Raw genomic sequence first — 27,351 nt, 5'->3', positions numbered from 1 at the left:
AAAAAAGTTGCGACGTAACCGAACAAAAAGTTCGGCTGGGAATTTTTTTTGAGAGGTAACCGAACTTTTCTCTGAAAGAAAAAAAAAACTCCATTAAAGCTGAGTTTGGCTAGTTCGACAAACTGTTTCAGATAATTTCTAACCGAGCTTCTCTCCGCAACTTCCATTTTCAACTCGCTTTAACGATTACTACTCATTTTGTTGAACTAAGTAATGGGTTGTGGATTTTTTTTTGAATTGAGACGATGAAGCGGAAAAAAAAGAAGAAAATAAACCCTCTAGTAGTAACGGATTTGTGAAAAATTAAAAGTAATAGATTTGTTATAATTTTGACTTTGATTTTGTTTTGTTAGGTTATATATATATACACGTGTGTGTGTTTAGATTAGTTTGAATTTTAATTAGATTAAAGATAGATTAGTCATTTCCACACTTTAGGACACCCCTTATAAATGTAGGGTATACATTCCTATCACAAAGTAATCCCCCACCATTTTTGAGTAGTCCCAAAAAAACGTTCAATTTTTAGTGGAATTTGTGAACCTCTTGTAGAAGCCTTGCTTTATCTCGCAACTTTTGAAATAGTAGTCTCAAGATTTTCCTAAGTTCTTAGGTTTGTTATAAGGGGTTCACTTGACAAGTTATCAGCCGGATTTTGGGTGTCCTATGCATCTGAAGAAAATCCAGTGATTCGGTAGACAATTTTTCAATTCGACCTAGGAATTTTAAAAACATATCTACGTCCGGCTGATAAATTATCGACTAAACTTGCACATATCTAGGTTCGGTTGACAAGTTATCAGCCGGATTTTGGGCATTCTTTGCATCAGAAGAAAATCCAGAGATTCGGTTGATAGTTTTTCAGTTAGACTTAGGTATTTTGAAAACATATATACGTTAGGCTGACAAGTTGTCGCCTAAACTTGCACATATCTAGGTACATCTGACATGTTAACAACTGAAACTTTTCATTTTTCTTGATTGGCAAGAATAACACCAAGTTCGGTTGATTGGAGCATAAAATAAGTCACCCGAAAATAAGTTTTTCTTCGTAAATTTAAGTTCGGCTAAGAGAGCAGAAGAAGAAAAATAATAGAATTAATCAAATTAGGTTTAGCTTTTTTAAATTAGTAGAACGGCATTTTGGACTCCCCAGAACAAGTTTCTTCCCATTTGGAGTATCTTTTTTACCCACCCAGAGGTAGATTCCTAGCTCCACCCTGCTTGTTTGCAGGAGAAGGCGATTCTCCCTAGAGTTTTCGGGCAAACTTCGTTGATTCTGCCTTCCACTGCACTATTACTTGTGGTTGAACTTAAAATACCGATTTAATCTTTAGAGAAGCTGTTATCAAAACCGGATTGGTGACACCTATCAAACTTTAGGTCTACCAATGATTAATCCATTTGGAAGCAATGGTCCAGATCTAAATGCTAGGTACACTACATTCTGATATTCGTGTAGGACTCATTATTTATAACCGGTTTCCAGTCCTGGCGCAACTCAACTTCCATAAACCGATTAGAATTCTATGTTTATACATCTCTATAAATATAGATCTTTTGTTAGTTTTGTTTTTCGCAATTCGTTCCCGTGATGGCTAAACTATGTTCTTGGGTTGCTGTTACTTTATACCTTCTCATCTCGGTGGTTCCGATTCATCAGGTGTTGCGGTGCCAACACCTCAACAAGACTAGTTTCTATTATTTAGTTAAACTCTATTTAGCTTAGTTAGTTTCCTTATTTAGTTGGTTTCTTAAATTTGGTATTACTTGTTAAACGAATTTAGTTAGCTATAAATACTTCAACCCTGAGCTTGTAAAAGTCATTCAATCAATACAAAACTCAGTTACATTATTCTTTACACAACAGAGGTGGCTAGTCCCCATAAAAAAGGATTTTATCTTTAGGGTTCTATCTAGTTTTGTGTTCTTAAAAGTTGTTTTCGTTTAGAACCCTAACATCTGGTACATAGCAGGTTTATTCTATCCTTAAATTTTCAGCAATTTTTTTTTCTTAATGACGGTTTCGGATTTAACAGAGGAAGTTACGGGTTTGAAGGATCAAATTAAAGAGCTGGTATAGGGCTTAGAAAAACAACGTGTTGATGAAATTCAGAAAGCTGAGATTAATGAAGGAGTTGTTAGGGCAAATCGTAAGGAGGATATCTCTGCTTTAAGAACATCTTTGTCTACATCTTTGACAACATCTTTGTCTACAGCGTTAGCCGTTGCTGTGAAAGAAGCTATTGATGATGCTTTTAGTACACGGAGACCTGATGATACTGGTAATCACCAACGTACTAATGGCCATAATACTGGTAATGGGGGTAATGGTGGTGCTGAAACTATACCTACTATTCGTGCTGGTAAAACTAATCTCAAATTCCCAACTTTTGACGATATTGATCCTGATGGTTGGTTTTTTCAAGCTGACCCGTATTTTAGTTTGCATGGGATAATTCAATCTTTTAAAGTTTCCATAGCTTTTGCCCATCTCAAGGGTGATGCCAACTCTTGCTATCGTTGGACTAAACAATCTCTCCCTACATTGACTTGTGAAGAATTTTATGTGTTATTGCGAAGTCGATTTGCGGATCACAAATTTGTCAACCTTCATATAGATCTAACAAAGTTATCTCAAACAATTACGGTTTGAGAATTAATTTCTGAGTTTGAAAAGTTACTTAATTTTGTGCATGATCTTCCTACTAAATATCTTGTGGATTTATTCATTGCTTCTTTAGAAGTTGAGATTAGAACTGGTGTAAGTTTGTTTGAACCTAAGACTTTGTATGAGGCTTTCAAAAAGGAAATACAACAAGAGGATTAAATACTTGCAGTTTCTTCTATCTCCAAACCTTTCCGCCAATTCAGACCAGCAATAGCTACAAACTCTCAACCTAGAAAGCGGACTTTACCTCCTGGATCTAAGAGACTAACTTGGGAAGAATAAAAAGCAAAAAGAGACCAAGGACATTGTTTTAATTGTGATTATTATTATAAGCCTGTTCATTTGTGTGTTAAGACACGATTATTACTCCTAGATGCTGTGCCAGATGGAGATTCTACAACTCCAATTTTTGAGGAACAATCTGTACCAATTCCTTTTGATGAAACCAATGATCTAAAAGAGAAATATGTTAATATTTATTATAACTATTTAATGGGTTCTACTTTTCCCAATACGATGCGCATCTCAGGACATACAAAATCTCGACCTCTTACAATCTTAGTTGATTCAGGTGCTACTCATAATTTTCTTCACCCGACTCTTGCTAAGCAGTGTGGTTATTTCATTGAGTCCAAGAATTCGTCTCTCAGTGTTATAGTTGGTGATGGTGGTGAATTACAAACTAAGGGTTCTTGCTTCAACATACCAGTTAATCTACATAACTATATTTTTAAGGTTGATTTTCATCTTTTGGATATTAGTGGTTGTGATGCAGTTTTGGGTATTCAATGGATCCGTACTTTGGGACCAATCATATGGTGTTTCACTAAATTAACCATGTAGTTCAGACTAAGTAAGACGATATTACCTTATTTGGAGACAACTCAATATCTGTAATGATTATGGACTCATTTCCGATGCAGTGTTTATTATGCTGAGAGACTTATGGTCTTTTTCTTCAATTAAGGATAGATTTACAATTCCCATGGTGGATGAATTGTTGGATGAATTACATGATGCATTGATATTTTTTAAGTTGGATTTTTGCTATGGTTATCATCAACTGAAAGTGCATAAACCAGACATTCCGAAGACGGCATTTTTCACTCATGATGGTCACTATGAGTTTCTTGTTATGCCTTTTGGAATTTCAAATTCACCGGCTACCTTTCATAGCTTCATGAATCATATCTTTAGGCCCTTTTTGTGCAGGTTCGTGTTTGTTTTCTTTGATGATATTTTAACTTATACTAAAAGTTTTGAGGATCATCTCAAACACTTATCTATAGTGTTTGAACTGTTACGTACTCATAAACTGTTCTTCAAGGAATCAAAGTGTAGTTTTGCACATAAATATATTGGATATCTCGGCCATGTGATATCTTCTGAAGGAGTTTCGGTTGACAATGAAAAAAAATACAAGCTATATCATCTTGGCCGATTCCTACTACAGTTAAAGAATTAAGAGGTTTTTTGGCTTAGATGGATATTACCGTAAGTTTGTGAAGAATTTTGGTATTATCAGTGCTCCATTAACTCAGTTGATTAAGAAAGATGCTTTTGTCTGGAATGACAACGCCACTGCTGCTTTCAAGTTACTGCAACAATCTCTATCAACAACACCAGTCTTAATACTTCCAGATTTTTCAAAAGAATTTGTGTTGGAATATGATGCCTCTGGCAACAGTTAGGTGTTGTTCTTATGAAATCTAGAAGGCCAATTGCATATTACAATAAACCCTTATCTGGAAAGAATTTAAATATCTCTATCTATGATAAAGAGATGCTTGCTATTGTTTCAGCTGTACAAAAATGGCGACCATATTTACTTGGAAACATTTCAAAATATATACAAACCATCGTAGTCTGAAATATTTTCTAGATAAAAAATTATCTTCCATGGAGCAGCAAAAAAGGTTATCTAAAATATTAGGATATGATTATGAGATCATTTTCCGTCAAGGTAAGGAAAATATTGCTGTTGATGCTTTGTCACGAATTTCAGATATGCTTTTCTTCTTTCGCCACCAATTTTCTCTGGTATTACTGACATCATTCAAGAATGCCATAGTGACGCAGAATTGAGTAATTTGATTCAACAGCTAAGCAGCAATCCCAGCTACAAATTGCATTATTCTTATACAGATGGTACACTACGTTATAAAGGACGTTTGGTGGTTCCTTCATCTTCTACTTGGTGCAATAAGTTGTTAGAGGAGTTTCATTCTTATCCAATAGGTGGTCATTTTGGTTATCTACGTACGTACAAACGTTTACAACAAATTTTCTACTGGAAATCTATGTAGACTTCAGTCAAAACTTTTATTTCTCATTATGATGTTTGCCAACGTAATAAATCTGAAGCAGCAACTCTACCAGGATTGTTAAATCCCCTTCCAATACCTGCTGATGTTTGGTTGGATATTTCTATGGATTTTGTTGATGATTTCCTACTTCAAACCCCAAAAATTCTATTCTTGTGGTTGTAGATCGATTGTCCAAATATGCACATTTTATAGCCCTTAAGAATTCATATTCAGCTAGCTCTGTTCCTGAATTATTTGTATAAGAAATTGTACGACTACATGGTATGACAAGAAGTATTGTCAGTGATCGTGATCCAATTTTTATGAGCAATTTTTGGGAAGCTTATTTTGCCTTGCAGAGTACTAAGGTATGTCGTAGCTCTGCATATCACCCTCAATCTGATGGGAAAACAAAGGTTACTAATAGAACCTTAGAATGCTGCTTGAGATGTTTTTCTGGAAATAAGCCTAGTGAATGGTCTAAATGGTTGCCTTGGGAGGAATGGTGGTATAACACAAGCTTTCATTATACAATCCAGATGTCTCCATATCAAGCAACTTATAGTCGACTACCACCAATAATATCTTCTTATTTTTCAGGGTCTACTTTTGTGAATGTTGTTGATGCTAATTTAAGAGCAAGAGACCATAGTATACGGCTTTTGAAATCACATTTACAAGATGCTCAAGTACGAATGAAGAATTATGCTGACTCACATCGTACTGAACGACATTTTGAAGCGAATGACTTGGTTTTTCTTCGTTTACAACCATCCATAAAAAGTACGGTTGCTACTACAGCTTATTCTAAGCTTTATCCTAAATTTTATGAACCATTTTGTGTTTTAAAAAAGATTGGAGATGTTGCTTACAGGTTGGACTTACTTAATACAAGTCGTATTCATCCAGTGTTTCATGTTTCTCAGTTGAAGTCTAAACTTGGTTCTTCAATCCTGGTTGATACGAATTTGCCTGTTACTATGGATTATGGCAAATGGGAACCAAATACAATTTTGGAACGTAAAATGTTCAAAAAAAGAGCTCGTGCAGGTACTAAATGGTTAGTCAAATGGAAGGATCATCCAACTGAGGAGGCTACTTGGGAAGATGCTGACGAACTGCTACTTCGTTTTCCAGATTTCGATGCTTGAGGACAAGCAATTTTTCGAGCAGGGAGGGATGTTTCGGTGCCAATACCTCAACAAGGCTAGTTTGCTTTATTTAGTTAAACTCTATTTTAGCTTAGTTAGTTTCCTTATTTAGTTGGTTTCTTAAATTTGGTATTACTTGTTAAACGAATCTAGTTAGCTATAAATACTTCAACCCTGAGCTTGTAAAAGTCATTCAATCAATACAAAATTCAGTTACATTATTGTTTACACAGCAAAGGTGGCTAATCCCCATAAAAAAAGGATTTTATCTTTAGGGTTCTATCTAGTTTTGTGTTCTTAACAACTGTTTTGGTTTAGAACCCTAACATCAAGTTTCAGGTTTGTACCGAGATGATACGTTCTTGGTGCTGGAGAGGATATTGTCAAAGAAAGACATGATGAAAAGGACCGACTATACAACCAGTGTTTGAGAAATATCAATTTTTGTAAGGAGAATGTTTTGTAGGAAGGACTCAGGAAAGCCGATGAATTTCACAAGTTCTCAACGTAGTTCGGTTCTGTTGTGGTGGATGAGATTTCCCGATTTCTAGGGCTTGGCAGGACTGAGTGATTGAGTCAGTGAGTTAACTCCGATTCATTGTGTGGTTGTCTGGTTGATCATTGTTAAGCTAGTTCGGGGATGTTATTAGGATTACTGAATAAATTATTGTATTTTTTTTCCTCTGAGTTTTGGGATAATTAAATTTGTTGTTTTTGTCGTTAAGATGAATGTGATACTCTTTTCGTCTCATTTTAGGTTTTAGATGACATTACTGGGTTTTTACACATTAGGAAATGGATTTTATACATTAAAAAATACATAAAAGCGACATATTTTATGTAATTTTTCCGTGAGATTTGGCTATTCCTTACAACAAAGTTGCTTTTTCTTATCTCTTTTGAAATTGTAGTGTATTGAGTGTAGTCTTAGGATTTTGTTTAGCATGTGCATGCAGATAGAAATGATTTTTGTGAACTTGAAAATCGCCTGTAAAAGCCCTGATCTCACAAACCGGCTTACCCAAGTTTAGTCTTCACATATGTTGTTATCAGACCAGCTGGGTTATCTCTAAATTGATAATGTAGATTTAGTGTACGACTTTCTATGGAGTTTTTTTATTCTTAATAATTTAATAAGCAAATAGTCTCAAATGTCATTTGATCAATTCAAAGAAGAACGAAAAAAGAAAAAGAAATGTCGACGGAAGCAGAAAAATGGATATTCTTTGATATTTCCTTTAAAACATCATCATAGACAGAAACGGAATTTTTCTGAAAGGACATGGTTGTAGAATATAGTCTTAACTTCATATCTTGATATGACTTGTTCATTCATGACAGGTTGAACGGAGGCGTAACGAAAGGGTCTCTGACGACGATTCCCACAACTCTTTCGAGAAATGATTATGACTTGGAAGAAATCAAAGAATTCATTTTAGGTATGGTATTCATTAGGAAATATTCTTGTGATTATTCCCATTTAATTGAGACAGCGAATGGAAATCTATTGCTGCAACAAATTAACATAATGGGTATGCCTGTACTCATTTTTCTGTTCTTCCAATTCCTTTGTTCTCCGTATTTGATTGCAAGTATCGAAAACTGTCAAGATCATCAATGTAGCAAGGATGAGCCGGCTATCGTATTTCCTTTCAGATTAAAAGGACGTCAAGGTGAGAAATGCGGTTATCCGGGCTTCGATATTTCATGTAATGAGTTGAATAGAACAGTTTTAGAGCTGCCATTTTCTGGAGTTTTCATTGTTCAAAGTATCTACCATAATAGTACTGCAAATAGCACTAGAAATGAAATAAAATTGCACGATCCGGGTAACTGCCTTCCAAGACGTCTTCTGAAAAATCTGAATCTTTCAGGTACTCCTTTCTTCAGTATGCCCTCTAAGAATTATTCATTCTACAACTGCTCATCGCAAAATGTTTTTAAGTCCACAAGGTCAATGGACAATATCAGTTGCCTTAGCAGCTCCACCCATAGAGTAATTGCTACATCCGCAACAAATCCCAATAGTTTGACGAAAAATTGTGGGTTGATTGGTATTATATCGGTTCCGGAAAGTTCTTTGAATCGGTCATATGGACTTGGAAATGATCTTCATCTCTCTTGGAGGACTCCATCAGATTGCAGAAATTGCGATACCCAAGAAGTTATTCCACCTAGAAGAGGCTCTGAGGGTCTTCCAGGTTAGTATCACCTTGTAATTTCTTGTTAATTTCATAGCATTCGGTTTCGGTATAATTTATCGAGAATTATCTTGTATTTTGCAGTTTGGAAAAAAGTTCTTATCTATATGGGCATCATAATACCAATTCTATTAGGCTTTGCTGGTTGCACTATGTTGATCAATAAAGAATATATCTTTGGTGGTGCTAGTTTGATAAACCTTCCTGCAAACGCTGTATCACCTGAAGTCGTTCATGATCCACCACAATGGTTTGTCGTAACAACTGGTCTTGACGGTTCTACTATAATGTCTTATCCTACCGTAGTTCTTGGTGAAAGTCGAAGATTACCCAGTCCATACGAGAATACGTGTTCCATATGTTTGCAAGAGTATCAACCTAAAGAGACATTGAAGAGTTTATCGGCATGTGATCATTTTTTTCATGCAGATTGTATTGATGTTTGGCTTGGTATAAACTCAACATGCCCTGTCTGCAGGAATTCTCCCCTCCACCAGTAAGAAAAACGACTTTGTCTCAGCTTGTCATACTCAGAGATAGATACAGCTGTTACGTTTTCGATTTCTTATTTGTCCCTTCACAATATTCTTTGTGTACTGGTGTAACTTGTAAGTAAAATTTTCTATTCTTTGAAGAAATCATTGATGAATACATATACATTAGACTAATTCCAATTCTTTGATTAATGAAATGATTTATTAATCAGTTAGTTTCAACTTTCAACTTCTTAATAAAAATCTGTGAGCAGCAGTAACAATAAATCTCGATTCACATATGAGTTCGTTAAAAATCTTACAATCAATCTCGACTTAGAGATGAGTTTGTTGAAAATCTTACTTTCCGTCTTCCTTGTACTCCTTCCTGTTTCGGTTACATGCCAAACATTAGCATATTGTCGATATCCTCTGTCATGTGGTGTTGGAGAACCTCAAATCCGATTCCCTTTTGCTCTATATGGCCGTCAGAGTAAGTCATGCGGTAACTCGGGCTATGATCTTTCTTGCAACAGTTCAAATAAAACAGTCCTGCAGCTGCCATACTCTGAACAACTTTTTGTTAAGGAAATCAATTACACTTCACAGGAAATGCAAATCTATGACCCTGATAACTGTCTCACAAGGCGGCTTCTAAAGCTACGGTTCCCTTTGTTATTCCCGTACAAGCTTGCTGGTTCAAATCAGAATTATACCATCCTTAATTGCTCATCATCGTCTGTTGATGTCACCAACACATCTTTATTATATACACCCATTAGTTGCATGAGTAGCTCTACCAACACCATATTTTCTACAGACGTCTCTAATCCCAATCTTCCATTTAAAGCAACCTGCGAGATAATTGCAACGGTGTCATCACCTGCCGTAAGGACAGTGGATGGCCTTTCCTACAAAACTAGTGATGTTCTTCTTCTCAAATGGCAGTTGCTCCCTGACAGATCACAAGGTACAATTTTCAAATTGCACTTTTCACTTTCTTTTCTGATTACAAAGTCTGAATTTTGAGAACATTCAATATAATATGGAGAAATTTATGATGCAGGTACCAAAGTGACAGAAGCTGTCTATGCACTTCTCGGTTTATGCTTTGCATTGGTACTAATACTAGCATTCACATGCTGTATTTGTCCGTGGGTCATCGGATTGTTCCGTGACCACCACCGCAGCTTGTTTCTATCCGATGGGATTTTACTGCAGTCAACAGTTACGAACCAAGAAGTGATCATTATCAGAACCGGCTTAGATGATGCAACTATCAAAAGCTACCGAAGAATACATCTTGATGAGAAACTACAACTGCCCAATCCAACAGATACTACGTGTTCGATATGTCTATCTGAGTATCGACCAACAGAGTCACTGAAGCTTATACCACCGTGTAACCACTGTTTTCATGCTAAGTGCATTGATCCTTGGCTCCGTATGCACACTACATGTCCAGTTTGCCGGAAGTCTCTGCAATGCTCAGTATTGCTTCCAGCTGCTGGTGCCTGGGTTTAACTTTCTTTTCTTTTGCTTTCTTCCACCATCATTCAACCAGTATTATTATTATGTTTAAACTCCCGTGTATATTTGGAAGTTATGTCTGCAGGATGTCTTTCTTGTAAAATTCAGATTTGTCTTCCTTTTATGACATTCACCATTGTTGGAGTACATTGAAGAGTTTGTCGGAGTGTGACCACTATTTTCATACTGATTGTATTGATGTTTGACTTCATATAAACTCAACATGTCCTGTCCGTAAGAATTCTCCCATTCGACGGTAAGAAAAAAAGACTCGGTCATACTGAGCAGAGAGCAAAAGCAAAAGTCAAGATTTTCTTTCGATCTGTTTTCTCCTATAAATGCAGCTTTACATATTCAATATTAGTTGTCCCTTCGACATATTCTTTTGTGACATCATATGCCAGTTTTAGTAGTTGAATTGGTACCAGTTACACGTACTTGTTTACCTCTGCAAGTAAATTTCTATTCTTTGAAGAAATAATCATTAATGAACACATATATCTACTTATCGGTTAGTTTCAACTTTCAATTTCTCAATAAGAATCTGTGAGCAGCAGTAACAATCAAACTTTGAGTTATTTCATTTTCACAGATGAGTTTGTTTAAAATCTTAGTTTTTTTCTTCCTTTTCCTTTTTCCTGTTTTGGTTACACGTGAAACATTAGCATACTGTGGATATCCTCTGTCATGTGGTGTCGGGGAACCTCACATCAAATTCATTGGAATTCACTATAGGAATTATTATTTTCCAGACGTCTTCTGGATAACCAGTTGAATCTTTCTAGCTCCCCTTTCATTGAAATTCACTGTAGGAATTATTCGTTCTATAACTCTCATCTGTTCGTTCATTCAACAGTACCATGTTGTCCACGCCAATGATCAGTTGCCTTAGTAGCTCCGCTCATGCTGTTTTTGCTACATCTGCAACAAGTCCCGATAGTTTACTGCTTAGCCAAAATTGTGAGTTAATTGCTAATATACAGGTGCCGGTTGAAACGTCGACTGGTCTTGCTGATTTGCTTCATCTCACCTGGAATGGAGTACATCGGATTGCAAAATCTGTAAAAACCAGAAAGCTCCCTCAAAGAAGCATGGTCTTGGTTAGCGTCCTTAATTATCTTACCTACTCGTTTGCTTAATATTTTACACGATTATTCTACGAATGAAAATAATCCTGTTTAAGAAAACAAATATTCGAATACACTTCCAGCACTAAGTTAAAGAATTCTTGTTCAAGTATAATTTTGTCCGGAAACATAGAAATGTAACTTTTCAGTACGTGCTTATGGGAAGATATATATAGATATTCAAATGTATAGATTTGTGTCGCAGGTGGCCTTACATATCTTATTATCGTCGTAAGTGTTATAGCCGTATTATGCATTGCTCGCGTCTGCACCTTGGCAAGTTTTAGGGCAACCACCCGCCACAAGCAGAAGCCCTGCCACACCAATCAGTCATCGTCAATACCGGTCTCAATGAATCCACCATAGAATCCTTTCCAACAATAGTACTTGGTGAGAGCATACAATTACCCAATGACACTGATACAGCATGTTCAATATGTATAGAGGAGTATCAACCCAACGAGATATTAAGGAGTTTGCCGGCATGTAATCACTTTTTTCATGCTCACTGTATTGATGTTTGGCTTCTTATGGACTCAGAATGTCCTGTTTGCATCAAAAAATCATCCGTCGCTAGTGAAACTACGCCATGATACTCATATTGACACGGGAAATAAAAAGAATCCAAAATTCATCCTAAATGGCGCATGCTCTTTATAGTAACTGAAATACTGCTGGCTATATAATGAGTCTTTTGGTAGACAACTTTAAGTCCTCTTTATACATCGTGTATGTATTCATAAGATTGGTATAACCTTCAATTGAACAATTATCGAAGGTATAAGATTTGTGTGCTTCATTTGCAAATGTTGGCACTTTTCACTTTCTTTTTTGGTTTTTCTGTAGATAGATAAATATATATGTCAACGGATAAATCAAAAGAGATAACAAAAAGTCTTAGCAAACCGAGCAAAAAAACCCACGGAATAACCCGACAGACACATTAATGGTGGCCTCCTGCTAGCCTCCCGAGGAGTGGGACCCACTAGCCCCACAAATCAAAAAAGAAATTGAGAAGCGTTTTCTTTTTATTAGAGAGAGAGTAAAATATGATCTGAGGTGCAAAAATCCTGGTCGACTCGTTGATTGTACCCTAGTCAATATATTTTCCGGACTCAGACTAAAATGTCCTTATTACTCGCATGAATTCCTCGCACACGTTTTAAAACACTTCTTTCACCTTCTTCTTTCGAAAAACATTATGACCCTTGCAAATGAATTTTATCCGACAGACTTAGATTTATTGGAACATAATGAGCTTTATTTGCCGAATCTTGCAAGTTCCTACGAATAATTATTGTACAAATTTATGAAAATTTCCACCATTTTACATAAAAACATTAGGTTAAAAGACACATTTTAGGATCTGTTTTTCTGCGGATTAATGATACAGTACGCATAAAAGAAATCCACAAGATAGAAGAGATTAAATTTATTGAATATATTTGCTGGTACGTGGTACCTACCAGACGAATGAATATGATCTTGGGGGTTTAGTGGCCATGTCTTAGCGTGATATAAAGGGGATATAGTACTAGCCAGTAAGTAAGATGAAGATTACAAAAGAAAACTTTTTGTGTTCCTCGAGTATATGGATACAGTGATATACGATGGAGAAGTATTTAATTTGTTGTTCAATATTTCGTTATTAATTGGATCTTTTATTAATCATGTTTAGTTTCTGTTTTGCAATTTATCTCTAAATATCAATGTTTTAAATAACGATGCAAACTATTAAAGAAATATTAAAAGTGATTACGGTGGAATGAACATAATCGCCATTAAAGAAAGTTAAGTTTTAAGTTCTGGTAATGGTGGAATAAGTTATGGTTAAGGAGATAAGTGAACGACTGCAGAAGGGTTAACTTTTGTTGTGGTATAAATTATGTGTGAACAATACGTGTGAATCATTCATCCTATCCATTTTCAAATACTTTTTCTTATAAAGTTAAGTATTTATCGTGTCAATTTTCAAATTCTTTTTTTATTTTAAATTTACACCATTCTCGCTATTTTTAAGTTTAAGCCGGGATAAATTCAAATTATTTTTTTGATATCCATTTCACCCATATTAATTTTTACTCATCAATTAGAACCATGTTTTAAAAATATCCGGACAGTTGACCCCATTTTTTCGTATAAATTTAACTTTTAGTAGTTGAATTGGTAACGGCTACACGTACTTGTTTACTAAAGTGCAAGTAACTTTCAACTTCTTAATACGAATTCACGTGTGAAAATGAGAATTATTCTCGATTTATTCATAGATGAGTTCATCAAAAATTGTATTCTCTTGTTCTTCCTAGTCTCTTTTCCTGTTTTGATGACATGTAAAACGTAGTGTTTAACTATATCCTCCGTCATGTGGTGACGCGGAGCCTCATATCCTAGATGACAGCCAGAGAAAGGTATCTGGTGACTCCAGCTTTAATCTGGATGACTGCCAGAGTAAGGTATCTGGTGACTCTAGCTTTAATCTGGATGACTGCCGGAGAAAGTTATCTGGAACCCCGAATTACCCACGAGTTTGAATAACAATTCAAATGTATTTGGTTAGCTTTCATAGTCAAGTGTCCCATGTCACACAACTTTTTTGTTTAAAAATAGGTACACGTTGAGTGTGAACTGACACAAACATTTATTCAACGGCACAGTCCTATATTCTTTAGTCATACTTTAACCACTACCGCTAGTCATCTTCTGTTTCTGTAACCAATTGAGCATCAAAAATATGCTCTAGATTTATCATATAGTTAAATGTTATATCTACAGAAGTAGGGCAAGGATCGAGCTCCTAGTTAGTAAGTTCGCGAATGATTCGCGAATCATTCGTGAATTTTTTCGTATCACGAATTTTACCGTCTTATTCGCGTACGTTTGCAACTCCGAACCCAAGTCGAGTATTATGTGGCATTCCCGGATTATTCGCGAACCGTTCACGAATTTTACGTATTCCGAATGATACGTCCGCTTAATTCGCCATAAATTCTTTAGCTTTTACTTTTCAAAGACTCCACTTTTTGGGCTTTACTGCCTTCCGAGCATACACGACCGAATATTAGACGTGTTGTAATTTTTATGAAACAAAAACGACTGAAGAGATTTGAAGGTGAAGGTGAGAGAGATCTCAAACTCACTAACCAAGCATCTAAACCACCATACGACGTCCTCTTGGATAACTAATGTTGTATATATTATTAATATCATCATATTAAGTTTATTTTTTCTTTAAATAACTCACACATATGCATAAAAATTGGTCTATGACCTTATAAATACAAATTATTTGTTATATATAGATACCGAATTTTCAGAGCCGAACTCACATTTATAAATCGAATTATACACGTACGTATGCCGTTCCGAATTACTGACGAATCACGTCCCGTTGACCGAATTTTGGACCGAATCTGTATTTTACAAAACCGTATAATACTCGTACGTTTGTCGTTCCGTACGTTTGCCGAATCCCGAATTGCTAACTATTCGAGCTTGTGACCTCTATCAACCTTCCAAAAAAAAGAACTCTAAAAAAATCTGATTTATTATAGGCGAAAGAACGAAGAACAAAAATTCTAAATAAACTACAAAGAAAAAATTTAGCGAAAACTACCTAGACAAAATGTTTTTTCAATATAGGGGGAGTCCTAATGGGTAAGTTACAAAATTATCTTTATCCTTTATAATCCTATTATCCTAAATTAGTTTTACTCTTTTCATTTCATCTTCCTTCTTCTCTTCTTCTTCCTCCTCCACAACCATACCGGCTCTCTATCACACCACCATCAAAACTCGTCGATTAATTCGTTGTAATCGTCGATTCGAAAACTACGATTAATCTTCAACAATGGATCCGCCAAGACTTAGGGAAAGTTGTATAAAAGACGCTAATAGAAAACCCAATCAGTACAACCCCGGAATTCCAAATTTGGTTCAAAAGAAAGTGAAGAAAAAAAATGGTTGAAGAAGAAGAAATTGAAGCCGCTCAAACAGAAGAAATGCTGCGATTAAGAAAGTAAGGGCCTACTTAAACTCACTCCAGTACTTCAATTTCATATTTGTATGTCAAATTAGGTCAGAAAAATCGAAAGTTTGAATTTGCAGTTATTTTGCCGGCAGGGTGTATGTTCGCGAGCCTGCAGACTTTTCATGTTTAGGGTTTGTTGGCTAGCTATTTGGTTGAAGATCTTGCCGGCTATGTAGCATCTGTAACTGATTTTACAGGGCCGGCAAGTTATTCAACCTAAAAGCTTGCCGGCGTTAGTTTATATTTTTTTCGTCGGTGGTTAAAATTCAAATACCCTTCCGCCTGTATTTTATTTTTTTAGTATCTCGTGATGCCCTAAATGTTAAACGTCGAAATGGTATTTAAATACCACCTTGCCGGATTTTTTGTCGTTGATATTGTTTTGATTATAGATCCCTGCCGAATATTGATTTTGAAAATCCTGTGTTCATAGTAGTGTTTAGCCGGCGTGTTATTTGAATATAACCCCGACTATACTATAGATGGCATGTATTTATATTTTTACCCTTCAGAGCATTGTTCCTCCGGATGGGTTATATAAGTATACCATGCCGACTTATGTATTTTCTTTATTGATCTTGTTTAGGTTGCAAAAGGCAAAGAAGAAATTTGTTACTCCTTCTTCAAAACCTCCTCGTGTTGGTGACAAACTCTTGACTGCAACACATCGATGGGAATTCGTTGTGCCGTGAACGTTCAAGATCCGTTTATGGAATAATTCTTAACAACCATCGGAACCGAGTGATTCAGATGGAACCCCATTTGAAGACCAATCAACGCCATCTGGTGAAAGTGGTCATTATGATGAGGATGTTGAAAGAACTCCGGATGTTGGGGGAGGTAACAATGATTATAATGATGATGGTGATCAAGACATGCCACCTGCTGGAGGAGGTAATGGTGATGATGATAATGGTAATCGAGATAAAGATAATGATAGAGAAGGTGAAATTGTTGAAGAGGAACAAGTGAGGAAAAGGAACAAGATGAAGAAGAAACCCAAGCTGCAACTGCCCCCGTTGAAAGACCGAAGAGGAACATCACTAAACCAGATGATTCCCACATGCCTCCCGCTCATTTGAAGGTTAAATTGACACCAGGCGAGCCTTAAAAAGGAACCCTGTAAGATGGTGGAAATGTTCTGTTTCGATACAAAGACTCCTGGGCATGTGAAATCCAAAATACCATCGTAAGTGATCTCAATCCGTCTTTGTTTTTTATTTAAGTGTATCTATCTTAAATTTTCTTCAAATGTTTGAATTTCTTTTCATTTTATGTTTTTGGTATTTAGGATCACAAGCATGCCATCCGTATCTTGAGGCGCCAAGATTCAAACAATGTGATTAAAAATTGGTCACTTGAACTCCGGGTTCTGGCCTGCGGTGGAGAGTTCGAATATTGCGTATGACAGAGTTACCGTATATGCATTCTGTGAGAGGTTCTACGGAGAGACTGATACTATGTTATTCCCATTAGGTGAGATGGAGATAACTCCCGATGATGCTCATCAAATTCTAGGTCTCGCGGTTGAGGGAAAAGCAGTCAATGACGGCTTCGATAGTAAAATTTCTTAGGACAAGATATTTTAATTGACCAGAGATTTGTTCGATTGGAATCAGATTCATACGGAGTTTGTACTTGAGGTGAAGGATGGTCATCTATCCAAGAAGTTTAATCTGAAGAAGTTGAAGGTTACATTATCTTGGACCAAGAAAATCTTTGATGAGAAAGGAAGGGTGGACTTGGTGTGAATCAATGCTACGGCAGCAGGTTATTTTCTATACGTCCTGAGAAAATGTATCTTCCCCGACAGTTCCGGAAGCTCGCTCGGCGCCTGGTATGTTCAACTATTTCATCCCTTAAACGAGATGCATGAGTATTATTTGGGTACCGCGGTGGTCGCCTTCTTGAACAATGAGCTGACAAAGGCTTCAAAGGCACTCACTGTGCAAGTAAACGAAAATATATGTCTCTTCCAGGTAATTTTATTGTATAAATCATCATCTATATTTGCAAAATGCTCGTAATGTAAAATTCTTACTAAACTTTGTGTATGCATAGGTTTGGATATATGAGCACTTCCCTACTTTAGTGAAATGCAACTCATACGTCAAAGTGAATGAAAATGTCGCGATTGATAGGACAAGAGTACAGAGATACAGTTTTAAGGGTGGTCAATATAAGGAAATTCCGCAAGAGCTTATCAAAATCCGAATCTCCATTGACAAATTGACTGCGGATGAGGGACGGTAGAAGTGGTTGTAAAGTCGATACGAGTCTTTTGGACGAGGTGACAGAAGGTCATGAAGATCATGATAGATACATGTCGTGGTACTTGGGTTGGGCTCGTCCTACTGTGATTAGGGAAATGACTGCTAAAGAATTGGCTCGTAAGAGGAAGATGATATCGAAAGCCCAGCAACACGTCTTAAGTTCTTTGTAAGTATTTTAGAGTTTCTATTACTGTTTTAACATTAAATTATCGAATCATTCTATTAATTGTTTGTTGTTTAATTGAAATAGAATGAGCATTTGAACAGGCTTGTGAGGGTGATGTGTTGCGCGAGAGAAATAGGAAAGCCTTTGTCGGTTGAAGAGCAAAGCAAGCACATTGAATTTGCTAGCAATGTTGACAATGAGGATGCCACCGAAATTTTCAAGCAAGCTGATGCTAAAGTAAATAGGGAAGAAAAATCCAGGAGGAAAGCACAAGCCAAGATGAATGCTGACAAAAATTGGGGTTGTTCCCGTGGTAGTGGTGGTGAAGGTAGTTGTGGAGGTGGTTCTCCTAAACGGGGCCGGGGTCGTGGTCGTGGTCGTGGTGGTGAATGAATGCATTCCTAGTTTATTTTTTTATGTTGTGGTAGACAAATTTTAAGGTTAACGGTTGGACAAATGTTTTTTTTAAGGTTTATGGGACATGTTTTCGTATTTTGGACAAAAAGTGTTGGATTTCTAGTTGTTGAACGAATGGTTTGTTTATCTATGTAAAGTGTTAATACTTATACCGGCATGATTTTTTTAAGTCACATTGCCGACTAAACAAGGGCCGACAAGGTTGTGAATTGTCAGACTGTCGGCGCTGACAACAGAAATGGTGTAGCTACCAGGGTCAACAAGGTAAGCAGATTAATACCTAACCGGTTGTATTACAACCGAAAAGGTATTATGCTATCTACCGTGCCGACTATGTGTTGCTGAAAATACCTTCGCCTGATGCCTAAAATCATCATAACGTCGGCATGGTTATAAAATATGACCTTGCCGACTATACCGTAGCCGACACGCTAATAACCAAAATAACTTTCCGATGGTTATTCAAAAGAAAATCAACTCCTGATGCCTAAAATCGTCATAAGGTCGACATATTGGGGAAACAAAAACCTCGCAGGTGAATTCAAAATTCAAATTTTTTCAAGTACAACTGCGTTGATTGACTTGTACTTAGGCAGTATAACGGCCAAATTTGGGCACCATCCTATAAATACACTACTTCTCTCTACAAAACAACACACAACTATTTGCATATACTCTCCAAAGCTCATATCATCATATACTCCATCTAACTCACCCAATTGCTCTACTACATACAACTACTATGGCATCATTTAATTCAAAAGAATATTTAGAAATCACCAAGGCGTGGTACGCGGAAACGCGGGTTAGACATCAGTCCTCCACAAGGGTGGATGTCGTAACCTTTTGGGCTAGGTGACACAACAAATTTAGGCATGATTTTGGGAATCCTAATGGAAGAAGTGTTCAAAATATCCATGATAAGAACCTAGTCCTCGAAAATGCGATACTCGCTTTTTTAGCTCTCCAACCTCGTATTTTCAACGCTACCAACTTCAGCTTGTCCATTGAACAATTTGTAAGTGTTTTTGTGGTTTATTTTACGTGATCCATGTTGTTTGATGTTCCTACTAAACACCACTAACAAAGTAAGTTTGTTTTTTGTTTTTGTAACATGAAGTTGTCAAAGCGCGCTACTTGGAGGAAAAGGGGTAAGCATTCGCATTCGATGCAAGCTATGAATTCATGGTCTCGAAAATTCCGGAGTATTCCCCGTACTTCATGTAGGACGAAGATGATTGAGATTCCTCTAACGAAGATTGATGGTTTTAGTGTAGGTTTTGTGGGTAGATCTCAATGTAAACCCTCACGAGACTATAACTCGTCCACTAGGGTCGCCTAGGGGTTCAAAGGCTTGATGCACATGCTAACTACATTCGTTTTTCCGTCGACAAGGATTTATATTTTATGTTTCAATCAATGTAGTAACCAAAATTGCATGAATAAAGTGAATTGCATCTATTAGAATTCAGTTTTCTTTTTGGGGATAACTAAAGTCGGCAAGGTTGTAAGACTACTACAGTGCCGACTCAATTTTAGCCGGCAAGATAAGAAAGTTAATAAATGCCGACTACTGATAGACGGAAAGGTAAAAAATCAATACCATGCCGACTAGTGAAGCATTTACAACAATCTCTTGTGTATCAAAAATAATAAAGACGGCATTCAGTTCATTCGTATACCTTGCCGGCCATCTTAAGTCGGCATTTTCTTCATTCGTGGACCTTGCCGGCCGATATTGGTCGGCATGATATTCATTAGTCGACCGTGCCGACTTTTCATACTTTCAGAACTGAAAATGTTGATTTCTTCTTTGATTTTGAGTATGATTTCATACAACATATTTGCAATCCCCTTTTTAGAAGTGTTTCGGTTGTGTGCTTTCATTTTCGTTGCAAGAGATATTGATATTCTCAAAAAAAAAAATCATCAAAAATCATCCCACAAAAGTTCAATCAAAAATAAAAGTTCATAACTTAAATTCATAAATATTAATGATTCAATCAATTTAAACTTAATTAATTAACCTAATCAGATTTTTTTGTGTTAGTTAAACAAGGATAATTTAACCATTTAGAAAGTACATGGTTAAGGGGTGGCTTGGTTTACTTCAAAATGACTCATATTTTATCTCGTTCGGTATACCCCAATTAATCCGGATCAAACCAAAATTTTAAGGGGCATAGAAATTTGTATTATGTTGCGAACTCTTATAAAGTTGGGGGACCCATATAAAAGGAGACCCTTTTAATTCCGGTGAGCGAACGGCGGTCTCCCAACTCCGTAGGAGTCTGGAGTCTGGACATACAATTAGGGGATTTTTTCCTCGGTATTATGCGTATCGTCACTCGTTTTATTTTGTCCCTCTTTCTCTTGTTGTTCCCTTGGGGAGGTTCAAGGCTTCAAGCCCCATTTGACCCTTTTTGACCAATGAAATCTCTCGCGTCACATTAATCGAAACAACAGGAAAAGATGTCCAACCTTTTAATCATACTCATGACACGGTCATAGGAACATTTCCAGTTAACATATAAAATTGCAATTTGGATTCCAAGAAAATCAAACATTAATAGAACAAGGATCTAGTCTCATGATTCCATTCCATTATACCTTAACCGGCAAGGCTCCGATGGGTGTCCCATTCATCACAGTTTTCTTCATATTCTTCTTCTGTGCTGCGAAATTTGGTGAAAGTTCCGATAGATGTGTTGGTATTCGGTGTAGCAAGAACGAGCCTGTCATCTCATTTCCTTTTAGAATTAAAGGCCGACAGAATGAATGGTGTGGTTACCCAGGTTTTGATCTTACTTGCAATGATAAGAATAAAACGGTTCTAGAGTTGCCGTTTTCTAGTTCATTTTATGTTCATGATATCAACTATGGTAGTCACTCAAACAAAATACAGCTTCATGATCCGGATAACTGCCTTTCCGAACGGCTTTTGGATAACCAGATGAATCTTTCTGGCACCCCTTTCATTCATATTCACAATAAGAATTATTCTTTCTACAACTGCTCGTCTGTTCGTTCATTCAACAGTACGTCCACGCCAATGATCAGTTGCCTCAGCACCTCCGGACGTGTTGTTTTTGCTACATCTGCAGCAAGTTCCGATAGTTTATCGCTTAACCAAAACTGTGAGTTAATTGCTAATCTACAGGTGCCGGTCGAAACGTCTGATCATATAGCTTATTCTTTGCTTCAAAATGATATTCATCTCACCTGGGCATGGAGTACATCGGATTGCAAAAGCTGTAACTATCCGAAAGCTCCGTCAAAGAAGCATGGTCATGGTTAGGGTCCTTCTCTTACTTAATCTTTTGCTTAGTAATTTCCAGGATTATTCTACGAATGAAAAGATACCTGTTTAAGAAAAAGAATCTCCGAATACATTTCCAGCATTAAAATTCTATTTCAGTATAATTTGTCCGAAGACTTTTGAGAAATTCTATTAAAATGTAGAGAAATTGTTTTTTTTTTTGTCTCAGGCTTTGCATATGTTTTTATCATCATGGGCGTCATGGCTATAATATCTTTTGTTTGCTTCCGCGCTTGGGTCATGAGTAATATATATAGGGGCAACCACCTGCCACACCAATCAGGCATCGTCAACACCGGTCTCGATGAATCCACTATACGATCCTTTCCAATGATAGTACTTGGTGAGAACCGACGATTACCAAATGAGGCCAGTGATACTACTTGTGCATTATGTCTAGATGAGTATCTGCCCAACGATATATTAAGGAGTTTGCCGGCATGTAACCACTATTTTCATGCTGTCTGTATTGATGAATGGCTTCCTATAAACTCAAGATGTCCTGTTTGCAATACAATGTCACCCGTCGCTAATAGTGAAACTGCGCCATGATACTCAGAGAGAGAGGAATAGAAAAAGAATCAGAAATTCATCCTAAAGTGTGCATGCTTGATGCTCCTTAATATAACTGCACTACTCCTAGTTATGTAAATGAATCTTTTGGTATTCATAAGATTGGTATAAATTCGTATTCGCTTCTTTACTTTCAAATGGTGACGGTGTACCCGTGAGATTTACATTTTGAAGGTAACGTCTAGGCATGTACGGGGATTGAGAGATGCGTAATTTGTGTGTATATGTAGAACATAAAGTTCTTCAGTCGTAATTAACCACAAAGTAGGATTATGCAAATCTTTTACATCAAGCTGATAAAGTGTAAACCAGTCCGGAGTGTTGAAAAACAAGTTATAGAGAGAGCACAGAGGAACAACATTATAAACGTTTTCTCAGTATGTATAATGATAATCAAACCACCATTATGTAGGAGAAATCTGAACATGACGTTTAAAGTGGAAATTACAAGGAATAGTATTGATTGGTCAAAATCTTCCGAATATAGTATTGAAGTTGAAAATCTTCTGAAAATAGGATTGAACTTACATAATAGCCAAGGTACCATTCATAGCCCGATGTCTACACATTTATAATCTGGTGTATACATATTTTGACCGATGTCCACATATTTATAGCCTGATGTCTACATATGTTATGAATAATGTCCGATGTATAGACTTTAAAACATGAATGTCTACACTTATCCAACATAATATCATGCCTAGATTCTGGATGTCTAAATATCTTTACATGTAATATCTACACATCCACGTGGCATCGGTAAAAAAATGGCGGGTCTCAGTCAAAAATAAATTTACTATAATATTATAAAAAAGTAATAATTAAAAGATCGGATGTCCACACATTTACGAACATAACAGGGTATTTCTGAAAACTTGGGGGCTTATATGTCCCAAAAGACCCCCCACCACTACTTTTGGAACATTTTCAAATATCGACCATTTTTGGAAGATTTTGGGAAATCAATCACACTTCCCGTCAAGATCTGTTCACTCACATTATAGCTTCCGGAAAACTTGTGGTACAGATAATCAAGACATAGTTATTATGATTTTGCAATTTTATCAAAATGATGGCATTTATTGAAGAACAAGCTTTCTCTCAAACCCTAACTTAGAACTATTACCACTTTCTCTCCAAGATAATATCGGCTCTATCAAAATATCTCTTAGTATACAAAATTACTCGATCCCGTTTACAATGCTCCATTGTCCCTTATATAGATGTTTACATAGTGGATAATGACAACTAATATTACATAATGGATGACAGCTAATAAAACCCTTCAATGGTGGAGCTAGACATTAGTTACAGGGTGGGCTTGAGCCTTTTCTTAGGCCTGGCTTAAGCATAAAATTCAAATACATGCTATGGACCAACTAAAAAAAGGCTATGTAAAAAATGGATTTTTCTTTTGTTGGGGATGGCTTAAGCTAGCCCTAGTCATGTAGCTCCTCCCTCAAAGCCCATCACTATGCCTAACATTTTGGCTATTTTTGCGCGATGCTTTCTCCATCCATCATGCTGATGCTAGTAAGTCAACCTATTCCTCGCAGACAATGTCACAATTTTCACATGAACCTTATCCTCTTTGCATAGTAAAGAGTATTTTTCATCAATCATCATCCTATCTCCATTGTAATGGTATTCATGTTGTTCACTGTCCAATTGACGTCATTGCTTACCTCAATAATGACCGATTGGTTATACTATAATGCTTTCTATGAATTTATCTTAGATTTATTAGGTGCTCTTAATCATTCCATGTAGGAACTGCGATATTTTGTATCCAAATCTTGCATCTTCTCGCACTATTTTGACGAAGGAAGAATTGTAAGAGGATCAGCCCTGTCTTTTGACATTCCTTATAACCACCGACATAATTTTGTAATTCGCATGTAACCTCCTACATGTGTTGATAGTCATTTTATACAGACACGTATTTATTTCTTTTCACTTTCCACTTGTAACTGCTGCCGTCGGTTCGCTTATGATAGAGCACTGCTCGGTCGAACTCGCAAGCATTGATATCTCAAGCTTGTTTGTCAAGTTTAGGCGATTAAAACTACAAGTCTATTTTTGTTAGTCTACTTATAGCTATGTCTCGGACTAAGATAAAATTTTTAAGTTACCTTTAGACCTCAAAGCATTCATCGATTGAAGACGAATATCTACTTAGGACAGCTTGGAGGAATTTCATCAACAAAAAGGTATGTGTAGACTAAAACTTATATATCACTCAGAAGTCTATCCTATTTTATATCCTATTGAGACTAAGTTGTATATCTATATAGACTTTACATTATACGCATTTGATATTTCGAGATGAGTTTAACTCACTTATGTCTTTATCAAAATATGTGTTTGAAAGCTTTTTGCTTTAGTTACGTTCATCATTATTCTTGACGAGTTTAGTTGGAAAAGATTTATTTGTTGGAAACTAAACAGTGAGTCAAAAGATGATCATGTGAAAATCTCCTCGAAACATCTTACATGATTTCTGCGATACAGTCATTTGATGTAGACTCGGAATGTATCATATTGGTCATTCGATCATTTGAAAATTACTTATAAGCTAATAGTTTATGTGAGACAGCTATTGTCATCTTCTAAGGATGTTTCAATGCTTGAAATGAGAGTTTAGAACAATTAACCATTGTCTGGATATAACAAAGTATGCAAACTGTTGTAGTGTGATTCAGGCCCGTGAACCAAGTATGCGTACCAGTATGCAAACAGTTTTAATTGTCAAAGTCCGGGAACCAAGTTTGCATACCCCTTTGCAAACGGTTTCACCAGAGTTCGGCCCGGAACGACAATATGCGTACCCCTTTGCAAACTGTCGTACATGACCAATGTCCGGAACTTAGGTTTTGAGTATCCATTTGCAAACTAAGTTGGTTTAAGTTCTAAAATTGGTTAAGTATGATTTCATACTCATGAATAAATACACATATACAAATTAAGGAATGCAGTTAATCTTTGCAAACCATGACTAAAATGTTCATGAATAGATTCTTTTGAATCAATCCGATTTTGCTTTGATTGTATGTCTTGTATACTTCTATGAGATATATAAACAACTGAACAACCCTGTGATTAACACGATTATATTCATTTAATTATCATTTGATCTAGAAGTGTTAGATGAATGAGGTTGATAGAAAATTGTTCATATGGCTAACTTCGGTTAACCAATGTTGAGACAACTCAGTATACACGATTAGGTACGATTACCCATATCTAAATGAAGGTATATTACATTTGTGTTTAACAATCTATGACCATCTAACGGTGGAGAGATATTTCTTTTGGTTTTAAGCAAACTTAGCTTGAATCTTAAATCGGGATTTCATCTAACGGTGAATATTGATTGTTTTTTATCAAAGCTATCAAATCCTGATTTGAAGATTATAAAAGGGAGAACTCTATCAACTAGAAACCTAATCCCCACACCTCATGTGTGATATTTGCGTACTAGAGTCGATTCTCCTTTAACATAGGTTTTTACTAAAACCATTATAGGTTAATGACTTGAAGACTTGGTATAGCACAAGTTGAAGTAGTAGTTTTTAAATGTAACACTGGACAATCCACTCCTAATCAGTAGTATAACTCCAATCCAGGAGCTAAAACGATAACAGCTCTAATCCAAGAGTGAAGATAAACAACGGTTATAAACCAAATATTGAAATAATAGTTATAATATTAATAGATAAACGATCTCGCAAGCTGAAAAACAAACAAAGACTACTTATAGTTCAAACTAAACCCTAGAAAACCTTAGAATGATCAGAACTTCACGCGCCTGTGAAGTTTATCCTAACAACTTCCCTTAAAGATACTCGTTCTCACTTATCCCGAGTATCCATCTCTTATTGAACTTGCAACTAAGAACCTAAATTAAGTAAAGTAAATCCTAATAACTTAAATGACCTGGAATGGACTCAAGACTCAACATAATAGTGTCCGTCTCGTATCAGGCTCCCCTTCTGCGACTAAACTCGCCTAGATTTTATCTTGATCAGCAACACTCTTATGATCTTCACAAGTTCCAATAGTGATAACACATAGAGACCTATTAGGAAGCATTCTTTTTTCCTCCTTGATTTGTTGTGTCTTGGTCGGTAACAACAACACTTTCGTCCCCCGCCAATAGAACTCATAGGTGTTTGCCTTTCCACGAAACAACGATCTACATCATACTTCCATGGCCGTCCCAAAAGAACATGACATGAATCCATGTCTATCACTTCTCAAATAATAGTATCACGATAAACCTTACCAAACGCAATGTGGATTTTGCAAACTCTTTCGATTCTGGTTTCCAACCCAGTCTTGATCCAGCTAGCACGATAAGGATGGGGGTATTATTCCGTTGGAAAACCGAGTTCTCGGACAAACTTCCATGATACAAGATTCTCAATACTCCCACTGTCGACAATAAAGTCACAAACCTTTTCCAGAATAATGCCCTTAAATTCAAATAGTTTGTTTCTTTGGGTTTCTTCTCTTACTTTTGGGGAAAGGAGTACCTTTACTTTATTTCGTTCAGGTTGCAGCACCTTCCTCACCACTAGAATAGTCCCCCCCCCCCAAGTCATCAGCGTAAACTTGATCAATTACTTCATCTTCCTCGCTCACCATATGTTTTGTAGACTTACTTTCCCCGCCCTTAACTAGTGCTGATGAACGCCTTTTTGGACACTCGTTTGAGTGATGTCCCGGCAGTCTATAATGATAACAAATGTCACTCATTGGTTTCGAAGAATGATTATTACTTTCTTCACGGCAGAAGAGTCGACTGTGGGAACCCTTGGTGATGGTGGTGGAGGCTGAAAAGTAGGTGCCGCAGTCGGTGATTCTGTTGGTGTTTTAAGTGCTGGCTTCCTTCGTTTCGACTCACTTGTCGCCTTCACTACCAACTTAGGTTGTAGTTCAATAGGCTTATGGATTGTTTTTTATCAAAGCTATCAAATCCTGATTTGAAGATTATAAAAGGGAGAACTCTAGCAGATGGAAACCTAATCCCCACACCTCATGTGTGATAGTTGCGTACTAGAGTCGATTCTCCTTTAACATAGGTTTTTCATAAAACCATTATAGGTTAATGA

The 27,351-nt window shown here is 36.5% G+C and overlaps 3 protein-coding genes across 4 annotated transcripts; all 3 read left to right on the top strand.

The window, feature by feature from the left end:
* Positions 1 to 7,434: 7,434 nt before the first annotated feature.
* Positions 7,435 to 8,997, top strand: LOC113339415 (putative RING-H2 finger protein ATL21A). 2 transcript variants are annotated; one of them, XM_026584699.1, is made up of 3 exons: positions 7,435 to 7,801; positions 8,003 to 8,329; positions 8,414 to 8,997. In XM_026584699.1, the coding sequence occupies exons 1-3, from the start codon at positions 7,570 to 7,572 to the stop codon at positions 8,827 to 8,829; spliced, it is 975 nt and encodes a 324-aa protein (XP_026440484.1). In that variant the 5' UTR covers positions 7,435 to 7,569; the 3' UTR covers positions 8,830 to 8,997. The 2 variants fall into 2 exon arrangements, with proteins under 2 accessions (XP_026440484.1, XP_026440483.1); XM_026584698.1 differs by having other exon boundaries at positions 7,435 to 8,329.
* A 143-nt stretch (positions 8,998 to 9,140) lies between these two features.
* Positions 9,141 to 10,517, top strand: LOC113339818 (putative RING-H2 finger protein ATL21A). Its single transcript, XM_026585039.1, has 2 exons — positions 9,141 to 9,772; positions 9,869 to 10,517. The coding sequence occupies exons 1-2, from the start codon at positions 9,145 to 9,147 to the stop codon at positions 10,324 to 10,326; spliced, it is 1,086 nt and encodes a 361-aa protein (XP_026440824.1). The 5' UTR covers positions 9,141 to 9,144; the 3' UTR covers positions 10,327 to 10,517.
* Positions 10,518 to 20,971: 10,454 nt separating this feature from the next.
* Positions 20,972 to 22,287, top strand: LOC113339528 (RING-H2 finger protein ATL22-like). Its single transcript, XM_026584780.1, has 2 exons — positions 20,972 to 21,635; positions 21,831 to 22,287. Exons 1-2 carry the CDS (start codon positions 20,972 to 20,974, stop codon positions 22,211 to 22,213), a joined length of 1,047 nt encoding a protein of 348 aa, XP_026440565.1. The 3' UTR covers positions 22,214 to 22,287.
* The last annotated feature ends 5,064 nt before the right edge of the window (positions 22,288 to 27,351 follow it).

This window comes from Papaver somniferum, unplaced genomic scaffold (genome assembly GCF_003573695.1).
Source record: "Papaver somniferum cultivar HN1 unplaced genomic scaffold, ASM357369v1 unplaced-scaffold_21, whole genome shotgun sequence".
Taxonomy (NCBI): domain Eukaryota; kingdom Viridiplantae; phylum Streptophyta; class Magnoliopsida; order Ranunculales; family Papaveraceae; genus Papaver; species Papaver somniferum.
The sequence above is the reverse complement of the archived record's forward strand: the minus strand, read 5'-3'. Positions and strand labels throughout refer to the sequence as shown.